Source organism: Macaca nemestrina, chromosome 1 (genome assembly GCF_043159975.1).
Source record: "Macaca nemestrina isolate mMacNem1 chromosome 1, mMacNem.hap1, whole genome shotgun sequence".
Classification (NCBI taxonomy): domain Eukaryota; kingdom Metazoa; phylum Chordata; class Mammalia; order Primates; family Cercopithecidae; genus Macaca; species Macaca nemestrina.
The window spans coordinates 231,328,283-231,347,014 of record NC_092125.1 but is presented as its reverse complement, the minus strand read 5'-3'; the positions used below and the strand labels follow the sequence as shown (position 1 = coordinate 231,347,014).

The 18,732-nt window shown below is 52.7% G+C and overlaps 1 protein-coding gene and 1 long non-coding RNA gene across 13 annotated transcripts in view; one reads left to right on the top strand and one right to left on the bottom strand.

Annotated features, from left to right (window-relative positions):
• The window catches only part of LOC105496690 (tetratricopeptide repeat domain 34), a 39,293-nt gene that overhangs the window by 8,466 nt on the left and 12,095 nt on the right, over positions 1-18,732 (bottom strand). Inside the window, exons 4-6 of the mRNA XM_011767232.2 lie at positions 15,493-15,718; positions 13,876-14,080; positions 12,527-12,693 (exon numbers count right to left, since the gene is read on the bottom strand). Coding sequence (XP_011765534.2) covers positions 12,527-12,693; positions 13,876-14,080; positions 15,493-15,718 — 598 coding nt within the window. The remainder of the gene's footprint in view (positions 1-12,526; positions 12,694-13,875; positions 14,081-15,492; positions 15,719-18,732) is intronic.
• LOC105496688 (uncharacterized) lies at positions 1,926-7,608 on the top strand. Of its 12 annotated transcripts, none has more exons than XR_011606639.1 (7): positions 1,926-2,533; positions 2,610-2,694; positions 2,856-2,896; positions 2,979-3,691; positions 3,815-6,317; positions 6,567-6,800; positions 7,424-7,608. It is a non-coding gene; the product is annotated as an uncharacterized lncRNA (long non-coding RNA). The 12 variants fall into 12 exon arrangements; XR_011606637.1 differs by having other exon boundaries at positions 2,610-2,774; XR_011606632.1 differs by having other exon boundaries at positions 1,926-2,291; positions 2,373-2,533; positions 2,610-3,691.

The following is an 18,732-nucleotide window of genomic DNA, read 5'->3' as shown; positions in this document are numbered from 1 at the left end:
TTCTCTTTATCTTTTGTTTTCAGGAACTTGACCAAGATGTGCCTTCTTAGGGGTGGTTCTCTTTGTGCTTTTCCTCTCGGGATTTGTTGAGCATCTTGGGAATTTTTCTGCTGTTATTTCTTCAAGTACCTGTGTATATTTGCCCCATTCGTTCTCCCTATCCTCTGGGAGTCCAATCACACGTATGCTAGACGGCCTGAAATTGTCCCACTGGTCGCTGAAGTTTTCTTCATTTTTTTTTTTTTAATTTTTAAAAGTTTTTTAGAGGTCAGGTGCAGTGGCTCACACCTGTAATCCCAGCACACTGGGAGGCCGAGGCGGGCGGATCCAGAGGTCAGGAGATCGAGACCATCCTGGCCAAGATGGTGAAACCTCGTCTCTACTAAAAATACAATAAAAATACAAAAATTAGCTGGGCGTGGTGGCACGTGCCTGCCGTCCCAGCTACTCAGGAGGCTGAGGCAGGAGAATTGGTTGATCCCAAGAGGCAGAGGTTGCGGTGAGCTGAGATCATGCCACTGCACTCCAGCCTAGGCGACAGAGTGAGACTCCATCTCTTCTAAAAAAAAAATTTCTTTTTTTTTTTTTTTTGAGAGGGAGTCTCACTCTGTCGCCCAGGCTGTTCTCAAACTCCTGGGCTCAAGTGATGCTGCCACTTCACCCTCCCAAAGTACTGGAATTACAGGTGTGAGCCATGATGCTCAGTTCAGCTCTCATCATTTGAAACGGAGTTTTTTTTTTTTTTTTTTTTTTTTTTTTTTTTTTTTTCCCCCTGCTGTTCCTTAGATTGGATAATTTTCTTTGGTCTATCCTTGAGTTCACTAGTCCTGCTTTGGCAGTTTCAGATCTGCTGATATGCCTCCCTAGTGAGTTTTTAATTCCAGATATTCTGCTTTTCAGCTCTAGGATCTCCACTTGATTATTACAGTTTTTTTTTTTTTTTTTTTTTTTTGCATTCCTCTACTACAATTCTCCATCAGCTCACTCATTATAGCAAACAGTTCTTTTACATGTTTATGTCACTGCTTTTAAAAGCCCCTGTGTGTAAATTCCAAACATCTAAGCCATCTCCGGGTCTGTTTCTACGAAGTGCTTCTTCTCTTATTATTGGTCCCATTTCCCTGGTTCTCTGCGTGCCTAGCAGTTCTTGGTTTTGTGCTGGGCTCTGTGTCTGGCATGTGGTAGACAGGGCTGTGGTGCTGTCCTGCAAGGAGGCTGATTTCACTCTGGTGGGCAGGTAGATTACTGGTGGATCATTCTGGCCCTGACAGGCTTTATCTTGTACTTTGTTAGGGAAGGATTATTTTTTGAACTTAGTCCTAAAGTATAACCTTAATTTTAGGGTGTGACCTTTCTGGAGTCTCCACTGAGTGCCCAAGATGTTCAGAAAGCCTCTCTGCACTGGCTGGGTTAGAATTCCAGTGTCTCCCAGCCCTGCCTGACCCTGGTACCCCCATTCAGCTCTTGGCCCCACAACAGGTGGTCACTGCTGGGCAGTTGAGTCTTGCCCCTGCCTGTGCAGCCCAGGCTGCAGACAAGGACCTGTGAAGAATTCCATGGACACACAGATACCCCTTCCCCACACAGCCCCTCTCCTCCCCTCTCCTCCATTACCCTCGATGCAAATTCCAGCCACATAGCAGGCTGGGATGCCAATCTCTGTCCCCACAGCTCAGAAATCCACTGCCGCCCTCCATGGGCAGCAGCAGAAATGTCTCCCCAGGCAGGGAACCGGGGTGCGTGGTGCCTGCCTCCTGCGGCCTCCTGTCTCTCAGGGTCGCAGCTCTTTGCTGCCTGTTGTTTGGTGTCTGGAAACATTTGCTCATGGATTATATCCAGTTTATACGGCTGTCAAGAGCCTGGAATGGCACCCCACATCCCCAGGGGAGCGTCTTACAGCCTGGAACAGAACCCCACACCATCAGGGGAGCATTGTACAGACTGGAATGGCATCCACACCCCCAGGTGAATGTGTGACAGCCTGAAACAGCATTCTCCAACCCCAGGTGAGGCTTTGACAACCTGGAATAGAACCCCACACCCGCAGGTGAACATCGGACAGCCTGGAACGGCACCGCACACTCCCAGGTGAGCATCTGACAGCCTGGAAGGGCATCCCACACGCCCCGGTGAGCATCTGACAGCCTGGAATGGCACCCACGCCCACAGGTGAGGGTGTGACAGACTGGAGCAGCATTCTCCAGCTCCAGGTGGCCTTGCAACGATCCAAAACAGAACCCCACACGCCCCAGTGAGCATCTGACAGCCTGGAATGGCACCACCACACTTAGGTGAGAATTTGATAGGCTGGATCGACCCTTGAACCTTCAGGTGAGCATCTGACAGGGTGGAACGGTACCCCACACCTCCAGGTAAGCACCTGAAAGCCTGGAACAGCAGATCACATGTTCAGGGGAACATTGTAAGCCTGGAATGGCACCGCAATCCCCAGGTGAGCATCTGACAGCCTGGAACAACATCCCACATCGCCCAGCGAGAATCTGACAGCCTGGAGCAGCACCACCACCCCCAGGTGAGCATCTCACAGCCTGGAAGAGCACCCCACCTCAGGTGAGCATTTGACAGCATGGAACAGCAAGCACCCACAGCCCACAGGTGAGCAGCTGACAGCAGGAAAAGCACCCTCCTCCTCGGTGTGCATCAGACAGCCTGGAATGGCATCACCACCCGCAGGTGAGCAGCTGATACCTGGAACGGCACCCCACACATCCAGGGGAACATCAGACAGCCTGGAACTGCACCCCCACCTTCGTGTGAGCATCTTACAGCCTGAAATGGCATCCATGCCCACGAGTGAGTGTGTAGCAGCCTGAAACAGCATTCTCCAACCTCAGGTGAGCTTGTGACAATCTGGAACAGGACCCCACAACCCCAGGTGAGCATCTCACCGTGTAAAACAGCACCCTCCATCCCCGGGGGATCATTTGACAGCCAAGAATGGCACCCCACACATCCAGGTGAGCATCTGACAGCCTAGAATGGCACCAGCACACTTAGCTGAGAATCTGACAGCCTGGATCAGCACTTCAACCTTCAGGTGAGTGTCCGAGAGCCTGGAACAGCACCCACACCCCCAGGTGAGCACCTGACAGCAGGAAAAGCACCCTCCTGCCTGGTGTGCATCAGACAGCCTGGAACGGCATCACCACCCGCAGGTGAGCAGCTGATACCTGGAATGCACCCCACACTTCCAGGTGAGTATGTGACAGCTTGGACCATCACCCTGCACCCCAGGAGAGGATCTGACAGCCTGGGAAGGCACTCCCACACCCAGGTGAGCATCTGAAACCCTACAGCATCACCCCCCACCAACCTTCAGGTGATTATCTCACAGCCCACAGCAGCACCTGCCACCCCCAGATGAACATCTCACAGCCGGAAAAACACCAGGTGACCATAAGACAGCCTGGAATGGTACCACCACTTAGGTGAGCCTCTGACGGACTCAAACAACAGCCCACACCTTCAGTGAGCAGCTGAGAACCTCAATCGGCACCTTACACTCAGGTGAGCATCGGAAAGCCTGAAGCGGCACCCCCCCCACCTCTAAGTGAGCATCTGATGGCCTGGAACAGCGCCCACACCCCCAGCTGAGCATCTGACCGCATGGAATGGCATCCTCACCTCCAGGGAGCATCCGACAGCCTGGAACAGTATTCTCCAGCCCCAGGTGAGTGTCTGACAACCTGGAACAGAACCCCACTCTTTCAGGTGAGGATCCAACAGCATAAAACAGCACCCTCCACCCCCAGGTGAGGATCCGACAGCATAAAACAGCACCCTCCACCCCCAGGTGAGCATCTGACAGCAGGAACAGCATCCACAGCCCCAGGTGAGCATCTGGCATCCTGAAAGGGCAGCACACACCCCCAGGTGAGCACCAGACAGCATTGAATGGCTCCCCACACCGCAAAATGAGCCTCTGATGGCCTGGAACAGAACCCCACGTCCCCATGTGAGCATCTGACAGCATGGGACAGCACCCCACACCCCCAGGTGAGTATCTGAATGCCTGGAGCGGCACCCACGCCCCCAGGTGAGCTTCTGTAAACCGGAAACAGCACCCTGCACGCGCGGGGGAGCATCTGACAGCCTGGAACGGCTCCCCTACACCCAGGTGTGCATCTGTCAGCCTGAAACAGCACCCTCCACCACCAGATGAGCATCTGACAACTGGAAACTGCACCACACACCCCAAGGTGGGCATCCGATGGCATGGGACAGCACCCCCACCTACAGGTGATCTGACTGCCTGGAATAGCACTTCCCCTCAGGTGAGCATCTGACAGCCTGAAACAAACCCACCGTGAGCCTCTGACAGCACAAAACAGCACCCCAGAGCCCCAGGTGATCACTGGACAGCCAGGAACAACAATCCACATCCCCAGGTAAGCGTCTGACAGCCTAGAATGGCACCTGCACACTTAGGTGAGAATCTGAAAGCCTGATCGACGTTCGAACCTTCGGGTGAGCGTCTGACAGCCGACAGCAGCAGTGACCGCACCCAGGTGAGGATGCTCCCCTGAGGCTGGGCGTCCCATTCCAGGCTGTCAGATCCTCCCCTGGGGATGGAAGGTGCATTTTAGAGGCTTTTGGATGTTCACATGGGGATGAAGGATGTGTTCTAGGTTATCAGATGCTCACCTGGGAACGCATAGAACAGAACCCCACAACTTCACATAAGAATCTGACAGGTGGGAAAGAGCTCCCTGCCCTCAGGTGAGCACTTGACAGCCTGGAACAGCACCCCACAACTGCAGGTGAGCATCTGACAGCCTGGAACAGCACCCCACAACTGCAGGTGAGCACCTGACAGCCTGGAACAGCACCCCACAACTGCAGGTGAGCATCTGACAGCCTGGAACAGCACCCCACAACAGCAGGTGAGCATCTGACAGCCTGGAACAGCACCCCACAACTGCAGGTGAGCATCTGACAGCCTGGAACAGCACCCCACAACTGCAGGTGAGCATCTGACAGCCTGGGACAGCACCCCACAACTGCAGGTGAGCATCTGACAGCCTGGGACAGCACCCCACAACTGCAGGTGAGCATCTGACAGCCTGGGACAGCACCCCACACTGCAGGTGAGTACCTGACAGCCTGGAACAGCACCCCACAAGTGCAGGTGAGCATCTGACAGCCTGGAACAGCACCCCACAACTGCAGGTGAGCATCTGACAGCCTGGAACAGCACCCCACAACTGCAGGTGAGCATCTGACAGCCTGGGACAGCACCCCACAACTGCAGGTGAGCATCTGACAGCCTGGAACAGCACCCTACAACTGCAGGTGAGCATCTGACAGCCTGGAACAGCACCCCACAACTGCAGGTGAGCATCTGACAGCCTGGGACAGCACCCCACACTGCAGGTGAGCATCTGATAACCTGGATAGGCACTCCACACAGCCAGGTGAGCAGCTAAAAGCCTGGAATGGAACCCCCACGTGCAGGTGAGCATCTGACAGCCTGGAACAGCACCCTAAAACTTTGGGTGAGGATCTGATAGCCTGGAAGAGCAGTGCCTACCCACAGTTAGCATCTGACAGCACACAGCAGCACCCCCAATCCCAAGGTGACCATCTGGCAGTGTGAAACAGCACCCCACACCCCCAGATGAGCATCTGAAAGCCTAAAACAAGCCCCTGCCTGAGATGAGCATCTGACAGCCTTGAACTCCAGGCCCACCGCCAGGTGAGCATATGACAGCCTGGAACAGCACCACACAACCCCAGGTAAGATTCCAGCAGCATGGAGCAAGACCACTGCCCCCAGGTGAGCATCTGACAGCCTGGGAAAGCACCCTGCTTCCAGGTGAACATCTGATAGCCTGGAACAGAACCACAGTTCTCTAAGCATCTGACAGCACAGAACAGCACCCTCACCCCCAGGGGAGCATCTGACAACCTAGAACAGCACCCTCACCCCAAAGTGGGCATCTGGCAGCGTAAAACAGCACCTCTACTGGCAGATGAGCATCTGACAGCCTGAAGCAGCACCCCACACCCCCAGGGGAGCATCTGACAGCTGGGAGCAGCACCTCACACCCCCAGGGGAGCATCTGACAGCCTGGAGCAGCACCCCACACCCCCAGGGGAGCATCTGACAGCTGGGAGCAGCACCTCACACCCCCAGGGGAGCATCTGACAGCCGGGAGCAGCACCTCACACCCCCAGGGGAGCATCTGACAGCCGGGAGCAGCACCCCACACCCCCAGGGGAGCATCCGACAGCTTGGAGCAGCACCCCACACCCCCAGGGGAGCATCCGACAGCATGGACAAGTCCTGCCTCCAGGTTAGTGTCTGAATTCCTGGAATGTGTGCTGTCCTTTTCCACCAGGTGAGCATCTGACAGCCTGGAGCAGCACCCCACACCCCCGGGGAGCATCTGACAGCCTGGAAGAAGCACCCCGCATGTTCCCCGGGGTGAAACCAAGGCTCAGAGACAGGACAGGGTTGTTGGCCAAGAGGAGGGGCCTGCTGCTGAGCCCCAGCGCTGACTCAGAGCTCACAGCCTCAAGCCTGTGCCATGTCCTCCTCTCAGGGTGAAGAGGCAGAGGGCATGGGGGAGGTGCAGCATCGGCCCACCTCCTGGATGCGCAAGTTCACAGGCATGATGGGGCGAGGGGCTCCTGCTCCTACCATCACTCCCACACGCTAGCCCTCCGACATCCTGGCTGACTTTCCCTGCCTCTGGCCCTGTGGCCCTGGACAGAGCGGGAGGAAGGGACAGGATCCCATGGTACCCCTTGGAGGAGGTTCCAGCACCTACCTGTAGGTAGGTTTCCAAGGATCCCTTGTAGCCACATCCAGCTGTTAAATGGGCGTGTCCCTGCCAGCCACAGATGTCTGTCCAGTGCAGGAAAGGGCAGGCAGAGAGCTGGCTCCCAGCCCCAAATGCATGTCTCCCTCCCTGGGGCCCAGCCTGGCATGGAAGTCAGGCCTGCCAGTGGGCTTGGGGGAAACTTGGTGCCCTGGGCTGGCAGCCTGCCCTGCAGCAGCAAGCATGGCCTCTGGAGCTGTCGTCCTCCTGGCCTCTAGAGTTGCTTTTCCTTGCTTCCTGGAACTCCAGCCCTTAAGAAAATCAGAAACCCTGGGAGGCACATTGCCTCTGTGCTGTGCTTTCACCCAGCGAAGCATCAGGGCAGACAGCCAATTTCAACACTGCTCTTGGCTGGAAAGTGCCCTCGTCTCTGGCAGCCTCCAGCGAGAAAGTACAGGGCCTCGGAGCTGTGGCTGCCTCAGGGCAGGTCTGCCTTGTGACAGCCTCTTGTCATGGGCCTGGGAGTGGAACCCTCCCGCCCCTGCCCTGCATCCTGTTGAGTCGACAGCTCAGGCTGGTACCCAAGACCGTGGCCAGCAGATCACAGGGGATGTCCCTTTTGTCCTGGCTGTTTATAGGCTGGAGGAACCACTGTTCAGCTGCATCTCTCCCGCCCCACCTGCATTCACTCAAGGTTGATGGGAGCACTGTGGGGGGAGACAGGCAGGGGAGGGGCCAGGCAGCACCTGGCACATCCCCAGGGTGCCTCCTCTGATCCCCAGGAGGGGCAGCACCCACCCTCCTCTTTTTCCAATTTGTTTTTATTGTGGTTAAATATACATAACATAACTTTTACTCTCTTAATTATCTTTATGTGTACAGTGTGGTGGCATTAAATACATTCCTCATGTTGTGTGGCCGTCACCACTATCCCTTTCCAGAACTAGCTCATCTTCCCAAACTGAAACTCTGTCCCCGTTAAATCTGCTCCATTCCCCTCCCCCAATCCCAAGCACCCACCATTCTGGTTTCTGCCTCTGTGATTCAATGACTCTAGGAACCTCATATAAGGAAATCACACAGTGTTTGTCCCTTTGTGGTGGCTGCTTATTTCACTGAGCACAATGTCCTCGAGGTTCATCCATGTTGTAGTGTGTACCGGGATTCCCTTCCTTTTTAAGGCTGAATAATTCCCCATTGTATGGATAGAACATGTTTGGCTTATCCACCCATCCATCGGTGGACACTTGGTGCCTTCCACATCCAAGCTCTTGTGAACAATGATGCCATCTATGAACATGGTGTACAAATGTCTCTAAAAGACCCTGCCTCCATTTCTTTTGGATGTAGACCCAGATGTGGAATTGCTTGATCATATGGTAGGTCTATTTTTTTTTTTTTGGAGCTGGAGTCTTGCTTTGTCACCCAGGCTGGAATACAGTGGTGTGATCTTGGCTCACCGCAACTTCTGCCTCCTGGGTTCAAGCAATTCTCCTGCCTCAGCCTCCCGAGTAGCTGGAACAACAGGCACGCGCCACCACACACCTGGCTAATTTTTGTATTTTTATTAGAGAAGGGGTTTCACTGTGTTAGCCAGGACGGTCTTGATCTCCTGACCTTGTGATCTGCCTGCCTTGGCCTCCCAAAGTGCTGGGATGACAGGTGTGAGCCACCACACCCAGCTGGTAGTTCTGTTTTTAGCTTTTTGGGAAATGGCAATCCTGTTTTCCATAGCTGCTGCACCATTTTACCTTCCCACCAACAGTGCAGAAAGTTCCAGTTTCTTCACATCCTCACCAGTGCTTGTTATTTTCTTTTTAAAAACTTCGTAGTAGCCATCCTGATAGGCGTGAGGCATATCTCGTTGTTTTGATTTGTGCTTCCCTGATGATTGGTGATGTCCAGCATCTTTTCATGTGCTTATTGTCCATTTGTATATCTTTTTCTGGGAAATGTCTGTTTAAGTCCTTTGCTCATTTCTGAATTGGGTTTTTGTCTTTATTATTGTTGAGTTTTAGGACTTCTCTGTGTATTCTGGATATTCCTTATCAGATATGTGACTTGCAAATATTGTGGTTTTCTTCCATCCTGTCAGTGGCCTTTTTACTCTGTTATAATAGTGTCCTTTGGTGCACAAAAAAATTAATTTTCATGAAATCCAACTTTATTTTTTCTTTTGCTGCCTGTGCCTTTGGTGTTGTAGCCCAGAAGTCATCGCCAAATCCAATGTTGTGAAGCCTCTGCCTGTGCTTCTAATAATTTTATAGTTTTAGGTCTTTGATCCATTTTGAATTAATTTTTATATGTGGTGGTAGGAAAGAGTCCAACTTCATTCTTTTGCATAGTTTTCCCTGCAACATTTGTTGAAAAGACTGTCCCTTCCCCATTGAATGGTCTTGGTCAAATCATTTGACCGTATATGGGAGGGTTCATTTCTCGACTCTCTATTCTGTTCCATTGGTCTCTGTGTCTGTTTTTGTGCCAGTACCACACTGTTTTGATCACTGTAGCTTTGTAGTAAGTTTTGAAATCAGAAAGTGTGAGTCCTCCAGCTTGTTGGTTCTTTTTCAGGATTGTTTTGGCTGTTTGGAGTCCCCTGAGATTCCATAGGAATTTTAGAATTTATCTTTTCTACTTCTGTAAAAAGCATTATTGAGATTTTGACAGATATTGCATTGAATCTGTAGATCAACATGAAGTCTTCTAATACATGAACGTGGAATGTGTTTCCTTTGTTTATGTCTTCTTTAATTTCTTTCAGCAATGTTTTGTAGTTTTCATTGCACAAATCTTTCACCTCATTGGTTAATTCCTAAGTATTTTATTCTTTTTAATGCTATTGTAGATGGAATTATAGCTGACTCTTTTTTTTTTTTTTTTTTTTTGAGACGGAGTCTCACGCTGTTGCCCAGGCTGGAGTGCAGTGGCGCGATCTCGGCTCACTGCAAGCTCTGCCTCCCGGGTTCCCACCATTCTCCTGCCTCAGCCTCCTGAGTAGCTGGGACTACAGGCGCCCGCCACCGCGCCCGGCTAATTTTTTGTATTTTTAGTAGAGACGGGGTTTCACTGTGGTCTCGATCTCCTGACCTTGTGATCCGCCCGCCTCGGCCTCCCAAAGTGCTGGGATTACAGGCTTGAGCCACCGCGCCCGGCCTATAGCTGACTCTTGAACATGGGTTAAAACTATGTGGGTCCACTTATATGTGAATTTTTTTCAATAAATACAGTCAGCCTTTCATATTGGTGGGTTCTGAATCCACAGTCAAATGCAGATCAATTCTTGCGATGTGAAACCCGCATATACGGAGGGCCAACTTTTCATATCTAGGGGTTGGAGTTTCCACAGGGCTGACTGTAGGACTTCAGTATGTGGGGATTTCGGTATCTGAGGGTTGTCCTGGAACCAATCCCATGTGGATACCAAGTGGTGACTGTATTTTCTTAATTCCCTTTTTAGATTATTCATTATTAATGTATAAAAAAGGAACTGATTTTTGTGTTGCCTTCATATCCTGCTACTTTGCTGAATTCATTTATTGGTTCTCACAGGTTTGTGTGTGTGTGTGTGTGTGTGTGTGTGTGTGTGTGTAATCTTTAGGGATTTCTACATATAAGATCTGAGAACAGAGATAATTTTATTTCTTTCTTTCAAATTTGGATGCTTGGTAATTTTTTCTTGCCTAATTATTCTGGCTATAACTTCCAGTGCAACGTTGAGTAGAAGTGCAAAAGTGATCATCTTTGCCTTGTTCCTGATCTTAGAGGGAAAGCTTTTCTTTTTCATCATTGAATATGATATTTGCTGTGGGTTTTTCTTATATGGATTTTATATTGAGGCAGTTTCCTTCTCTTTCTAGTTTGTTGAGTGTTCTTATCATAAAAGGGTGTTGAATTTTGTCAAATGCTTTTCTGCATCAGTTGAGATGATCATTTTTCCCCCTTCATTCTGTTAATGTGGTATATTACATTAATTGACATTTGTATGTTGAACCATTCTTGCATTCTAGCAACAAATCCCACTTGGTCATGTGTGTCATCCTTTTAACAAATTGCTGAATTTGTTTTGTTAGTATTTTGTTGAGGATTTTTGCCTCAATATTCTTACAGGATAATGGTCTGTAGTTTTCCCGTAGTGTCTTTGGCTATGGTATCAGGGTAATGCCGGCCTCATAGACTGAGTGAGGAAGTGTTCCTTCCTCTTTTATTTTTTGGAAAACTTTGAGGATTGGTGTTAGTTCTTTAAATGTTTGGTAGAATTCACCAGTGAAGCCATCAGGTCCTGGCCTTTTCTTTGTTGGGAGATTTTTGAGTACTGACTCAATCTTTTCACTAGTTATAGGTCTATTCAGATCTTCTGTTTCTTCATGATTTAGTCTTGGTGGGTTTTGTGTTTCTAGGGATTTATCCATTTCATCTAGATTAGCTGATTTATTGGCTTGCAATTGTTCCTATTACTATCTTATAATTCTTTTTATTTCTGTAGAATTGGTAATAATAACCTCATTTTCATTTCTGATTGTCATAATTTGAGTTTTCTCTTTCTTAGTCCACCTGGCAAAAAGTTGGTCAAATTTTATCTTTTCAAGGAACAAACTTTTGTTTTCATTGATTTTCTCTATTCTCGATCCTCTGTTTTGTTGATCTCTGCTGTAATCTCTCTCTCTTTCTTTTTCTTTCTGTTCATGTGTTCTTTTTCTAGTTTCTTAAGTTGTAAAGTTAGATTGTCGATTTGAGATCTTTCTTGTTTTTTACTGGAAGCATTTACAGCTATACATTTCCCCCTCAGCACTGCTTTCCCTGTGTCTCATAATTTGGGGTGTGTGGTTTTCATTTTCACTTGTCTCTAAGCATTGTCTAACTTCTCATGTGATTTCTTCTGTGATCCATTGGTTGTTTAGCCCCCTCCTCCTTTTACAGAGGAGGAAACTGAGGCCTGGGGAGGTGAAATGATTTGGCTGAGGTTGCTTAGCTGGACCCAACTCTTTCAGGCTCCAGGGACAGAGCTTAGGGCAGCAGGCCTGGGCTGAGCACACAGGTCCAGTGTGAGTCCCTCGGAGTCAGACCACACAGAATGCAGTGCAGTTGCAAGCAAAGAATGCTCATAATCAAACAGAACAGAAACCGTCTTCCAGCACACAGGCCTCCCCCAGCCGAACGGGATCTGTCTTCTTGCCATTGCCCCTCTCTCAACTTTTATTTTACATTGGAGCAGTTTCTGCAGAAGAAAGTCTTAAATGCATCGAGACCGAACTTAAAGAGCAAGTAAACGAAGCTCAGATCAGGGTCCAGGGGCTGAATCCCCACACCTGTCTGTGGCAGACATGGCTGACCGAGGCCAGCACTTACTCCCTCTGCGTATGTCCTCCAAAACCCTCTGAACACCGGGGGCCAGGCAGCCCCACCAATGCAGCCGCGGGAACACCTCCTGGCCAACAGCCCCAGAGGGACCCCTGCATGCACTGAGCATTATTTAAGCTGGGGAGGACCCGTAGTACCTCTGAAGGCTTGCACGTCTATCCATGCAGACAGGCTGGGAGGACGAAAGGGCAGGACTCCCAGAAACTGGGTTTGTGGGGACCAGGCTCCCATGAGCCGCAGTACAGGTGGGGATGGGAACATAGGTTTTGATGGGCATCTTGCTGCTCAGGACGGCCTCCTGGCTCCCTCTCTCCTTGGGGTAGAGGCAGCTCCCTGGGTCCCCCACCCGTTTGCCCAGGCCCAGGTGGGGAGTGGGGTGGCACCTGCAGCTGGTCTAGGGCCAGGTGCACCAATGCCCGTCCACACAGTGCCTGCACGTTCTCCGGCTCAGCCCGCAGCACTGCGTTGAAGTCGAACATGGCCGTCTTCTTCTGGCCCAGGAACCCATAGCAGCGGGCTCGGGCAAGGAGGGATTCACTTGCCTGGCTTCCTGCAGGAAGATGGCATGGGGTTGGGATGAGCCTGTGCTGGGTCCCTCCCCCAGTGTCCCTCCTGCCCAGGTCGGGGAGGGCAGAGGGTGCATGAGCTTCAGGGCTCACCACTGGGCACTGAGACACATAGAGACAGTCACGGCGGACCTGGGGGCCTTGGCTTCGGGGCAAGAGGAGCCCCGCCAGGACTGGAGACAGCTGGGGGTCTGCCAAGGGAAGGGGCACTGCAGCTGCCTCTGAGGCCAGGCAAGGGCAGGGGGTCAGGGTCCTGGGGCGGGACCTGGAGTGGCAGCAGCAGGAAGGTGTGAGGCTTGGATATGGGGCGGTCTAGGAGGAGCCCCCTGGATTCTGGGCATAAGAGACCCCTCCCCAAAGAGGTTATCATTATCGTGCCCCTTCTAGGTGTCTGTCTGGTGACGGACATGGGACAACGTGCCGGGCCGCTCTGGGCTGCTCTGGGCTGTGCGCGTTCCCACCAACGCGTTCAGGGCATGCTCTCCGTGCCAGGTTCTATCCCAGAATGAGCTCTCCGAATCCCACTTCCAGCCCACATGGGCTACTCTGCCATCCGCCTTTGAGAGAGGAGGGTGAGGGGTGCTCACTAAGTGCATGGCCAGGTTCCACGCGGCAGCCTGATCTAGGTCCAGGCTCTCACACTCCCTGTACCCCGGGAGATCCCTGTGAGTCCTGGGAAACATCCCCTTCCCTCCAGACACTTGGTCCCACCAGAAAACAGCACTGACTCCAAGAAGCAGGCAGCACCCCCGCGCTGGGTGTCCCCGGGTGGGGAGGCCAGGCGTGCACGGGAGGAGCTTCAGTCATTGTTTCTCGGAAGGGCTGACGGGAGCAGGGACCTTGCCTCCTTGTCATTAACTGGGAAAGGGGCCCTTTTCCCTCAGGGCTGAGGCTTCTGGGACAGCAGCTCAGGCACTAGGCAGGGCACAGCTCAGATCCCAGCTCAGGCCCCAGGTCTCAGAGGCCGGTCTCAGGCCTTGGTGCACCCACTTTGATGGCGAGATGCCCTCAGCGAGTGGCCCCTGCCCTGTCCACCCCGTGGGTGTTCCTGAGGCCCCTGCACCTGGGGAGCACGCGTGTCCCCACTGTCCAACACGGCAAAGGCTCCCCATGTCTCCTGTGCCCGGCACAAGACTGGGCCCTGGGAGCAGGTGGGCAGCCCCTACCTGCAGCAAAGATGGCCAGAGAGAGGTAGGCGATGGCCTCCTTGGTGTGGGCCCTGCCGTCGGCCCCGCCTGGCCGTGCCCGCAGGATGGCCAGGGCCCTGGCATGGCAGTGGCCTTGAAGCAGCTGCCGGTCCTCGTGGCAGAAGATGTCCAGGGTGGACTGGAGGCAGGCGGTGTCACCGGACTGGACCAGCTTCTTCACCAACTGCAGGAGTGCCAGTCACTGCCCATACCCTTGGGACCGATGCCCTGGGGCCCACCCTGTACTGATGCCCCTGGCCATCCCCCACCCCATCCTCACTGCCCCAGGGACCATCTGGTGCCAACACCCCCAGCCCCACCCTTGCTGCCCCAGGGCTCACCCAGTGCCAATGCCCCTGGCAATTCCTCACCCCACCCTCTCTGCCCCAGGGCACACCCAGTGCCGCCACCCTGATCATCCCGTACTCCTGCTCGCTGCCTCCCCCAGCCCCTGGCTGTGTGTCCTTAAGCCTGGGGGCTTCTCCCTATCTGAGTACTAGGAGGTTGGCTGTGTGTTGCAGCGTGGCCTTTTGAGCCTTTGGGGGCATTTTGTTTCCCCACAGGTGGGGGTCCCACAGCAGGCAGGGACTGTGTCCCCAGCTTGGTGCAGAGGAGCAGGCAGGGAGGGGAGCTGTGAGCCTGCTCTGGGCTGCAGTCAGAGCCGCGTCTGTCCGTGGCATGGCACTGTTGGGCTGGGGCTCTCAGGGTCCTGAGCCTAGGACTTCTCTGTCCCATGGAGGTGGAGACCCCGCCCCAGTGGGCCCACTGGAGCAAGGAATGGGTGTGCTCCCATAAGCAGAGGAAGGGGCTTTTAGGTCAGGAAGGGTCAACAGGCGCCAGGGAGTCCTTCAGACGACGCAGAGCAAAAGCCCAGCACGGCCAAGTAGGACCAGGTCTCTGAGCGAGGGGAGACCTCCACCCCACAACCTCCCCTCTCCACAGCTCCATCCGAAGGAGGCCCAATGCTGCCCCCTGCTGGCCGCTGGTGGGCACACGGGTTCCCCAAGCTGAGCAAGAGGATGCAGGTTCAGGGCATCCGAACCTGGGCAGGGCAAGGAGATCAGAACCCAAACCAGGCCCCGGGGGGAAGAAGGCACGACAAGGCCCTCACCCCAGGCCCCAAGGCCTGAATCCCACCAGAGCAGGTGACGGTCTGCCTTTCCTGGGAGCGGGGGGTCTTGGAGGCAGGAAGGGAGGGCCCCTCTGCTACCCTCCCCAAGGCAGGGTTGCATCCAAGCCTAGTTTATGTGAGAGACTTGGAGAGAAGCTCGGCCTGCAGTCGGTTCCTGGCCCTTCTGCTTCATAACCACAGTGGAAGCAAGTACGACAAAGCAGCTATGCATGCGGGGAATCTGCCGACCCCAGGGACCTGCCCCAGCCGATTTCCATGACGACCCGTGGGACCTGGACCCAGATAAGGAGACTGAGCGTCAGACAGGTGAGGGCCTGCAGCAGGTGCAGAGCTGGGGCTGAATGCAGTCGCCCAGTCCAAAGCTCAGACTGCAGGGTCCAGCGCCAAGTCCACGGGAGGCCTATGCCCTCTTCCCAGCTGGGCCCGTTTCCACCTGCCCTCTCTCACCCCCCGGGCCTCCTCACCTGGTTGGCATCATAGAAAAAGCCCCTCCTCAGCTGCAACAGGGCCAGCCGTGCCAGCACAGGGGCTGCCTGGGGCCTCCGGGAGAGGGCCACCAGCAGGGCCTTGTGTGTCTCCTCCAGGCGGCCCAGGCGGTACAGGGCGTCAGCCGCCAGGAGGCAAGAGGCCTCGTCCTCCGAATCCAGCTCCATCAGCAGTGTGGCCAGCTGGTGCACGCCGCGGGCGTCCCTGGGTGGAGATCAGCTCAGAGGGGCCTGCCCCTTTTGACAACCCCTCCACCTGCCCAGGTGATTGGGCAGTGGGGAAATCCCATCTCCTGCACCTGGCCTGGGCAGCTCCCTCTGGAGGGACCCTCATGCCATGCCATCCCCAGAGGCCAAAGGTGCCCTTCCTATCACACGGCCCTCACGCCCTCCCTCACCCTTCCCTCACCCTGTGGGAGGTGGGATTGAGGCGGTATAGACAGACAGTGGCAGGGCTGACCCTGAGCAGACCCTGCCTCAGTTTCCTTTTCCGCAAAAGCACAAACGATTTGGCCTTGCTGGGCTCAGGGGTGTGCGCGCAGGCAGAAGAAGAAAACATGCGGCTGCATGCGGCACGTTCCCGTGTCCATGTGGGAATGTTAATAAGCGCTCACTGGGCAATGGGGCCAGAGCCTCAAATTTGACAACTCCCAGAGAACAAATATAAACGCCATCACATAATGAAAGTTCCTCACCACCAGCAAATCAAAGCCATGTGAATCAAACACCCGGAAGGCAGAGGAACTCTGTGTGTGTGTGTGTGTCTGTGTGTGTGTGGTGTGTGTGTGTGGTGTGTGTGCTGTATGTGTGGTGTGTGTGTGGTGTGTGTGTGTGTGGTGTGTTGTATGTGTGGTGTGTATGGTGTGTGTATGGTGTGTTGTGTGTGTGTTGTGTGTGTGTGTTGTATGTGTGGTGTGTGTGTGTAGTGTGTTGTATGTGTGGTGTGTATGGTGTGTGTATGGTGTGTTTGTGTGGTGTGTGTTTTGTGTGTGTGTGTTGTATGTGTGGTGTGTGTGTGGTGTGTGTGTTGTATGTGTGGTGTGTATGGTGTGTGTATGGTGTGTTGTGTGTGTTATGTATGTGTTATGTGTTGTGTGTGTGTTGTGTGTGTGTGGTGTATGGTGTGTTGTGTGTTGTGTGTGTGTGTTGTGTGTGTGTTGTATGTGTGGTGTGTATGGTGTGTGTATGGTGTGTTATGTGTGTGTTATGTATGTGTTGTGTGTTGTGTGTGTGTGTGTGTTGTATGTGTGGTGTGTATGGTGTGTGTATGGTGTGTTGTGCGTGTTATGTATGTGTTGTGTGTTGTGTGTGTGTGGTGTGTGTATGGTGTGTTGTGTGTGTGTTATGTATGTGCTGTGTGTTGTGTGTGTGTGTTGTGTGTGTGTGTTGTATGTGTGGTGTGTATGGTGTGTGTATGGTGTGTTGTGCGTGTGTTATGTATGTGTTGTGTGTTGTGTGTGTGTGTTGTGTGTGTGTGTTGTATGTGTGGTGTGTATGGTGTGTGTATGGTGTGTTATGTGTGTGTTATGTATGTGTTGTGTGTTGTGTGTGTGTTGTATGTGTGGTGTGTATGGTGTGTGTATGGTGTGTTGTGTGTGTTATGTATGTGTTGTGTGTTGTGTGTGTGTGTTGTGTATGTGTGGTGTGTATGGTGTGTGTATGGTGTGTTGTGTGTGTTATGTATGTGTTGTGTGTTGTGTGTGTGTGTTGTGTGTGTGGTGTGTGTATGGTGTGTTGTGTGTGTGTTATGTATGTGCTGTGTGTTGTGTGTGTGTGTTGTGTGTGTGTGTGTTGTATGTGTGGTGTGTATGGTGTGTGTATGGTGTGTTGTGTGTGTGTTATGTATGTGTTGTGTGTTGTGTGTGTGTGTTGTATGTGTGGTGTGTATGGTGTGTGTATGGTGTGTTGTGTGTGTTATGTATGTGTTGTGTGTTGTGTGTGTGTGTTGTGTGTGTGGTGTGTGTATGGTGTGTTGTGTGTGTGTTATGTATGTGTTGTGTGTTGTGTGTGTGTGTTGTGTGTGTGTGTTGTATGTGTGGTGTGTATGGTGTGTGTATGGTGTGTTGTGTGTGTGTTATGTATGTGTTGTGTGTTGTGTGTGTGTGTTGTATGTGTGGTGTGTATGGTGTGTGTATGGTGTGTTGTGTGTGTTATGTATGTGTTGTGTGTGTGTGTTGTGTGTGTGTGTTGTATGTGTGGTGTGTATGGTGTGTGTATGGTGTGTTATGTGTGTGTTATGTATGTGTTGTGTGTTGTGTGTGTGTGTTGTATGTGTGGTGTGTATGGTGTGTATATGGTGTGTTGTGTGTGTTATGTATGTGTTGTGTGTTGTGTGTGTGTGTTGTGTGTGTGGTGTGTGTATGGTGTGTTGTGTGTGTATGGTGTGTGTATGGTGTGTTGTGTGTGTGTTATGTATGTGTTGTGTGTTGTGTGTTGTGTGTGTGCCTTGGGGTGGAGGCTGACATCAATGATGCCCCCCAAGAATGCCCCCCTTCTCAGTGCTTTTAACTTTGCTGAAACCCCTTCCTGCCACCTCCCAGCAATTAGACGAGGGATGTCAAAGCAGCTAGAGATTCACCCACTGGGCTTTGGGCTGGCAAAGAATTTGCAAAATGAGCATCAGGGGTGAGTGGGGGATGGGCGGTGGCCAGACTGTGGTGAGGTGGGGGCAGCTCCTGAAGTCAAGGATCCTACAAGTGGCCGTGCTCCCTGACCCAGGAACTGCATGCCTGTCTCCGTCTTAAGGAGAGAACATTCTGGGTACAGGACATTACCCACGACGGATTCCAGCTAAGAACAAAGGCGCGGTGGCTCACGCCTGGAATCCCAGCACTTTGGGAGGCCCAGGTGGGAGGATCACTTGAGGTCAGGAGTTTGAGACCAGCGTGGCCAACATGGTGAAACCCCATCCTACTAAAAATATAAAAATTAGCCGGGCATGGTGGCGCTCGCCTGTGATCCCAGCTACTTGGGAAGTTGAGGCAGGAGAGTGGCTCGAACCCAGGAGGTGGAGGTTGCAGTGAGCCAAGATCGTGCCATTGCACTCCAGCCTGGACAGCAGAGTGAGACTCCATCTCAAAACAAACAAACAAACAAACAAAACAAAATAAAACAAACGTAACCCAGGACTGCTGGAAGGAGTAGTGGCAGGGGCGCAGGTCAGGGCGGTGCTGACCGAAACACACTTAGCCACAAAGGGAATTGTCATGACCTATTGAG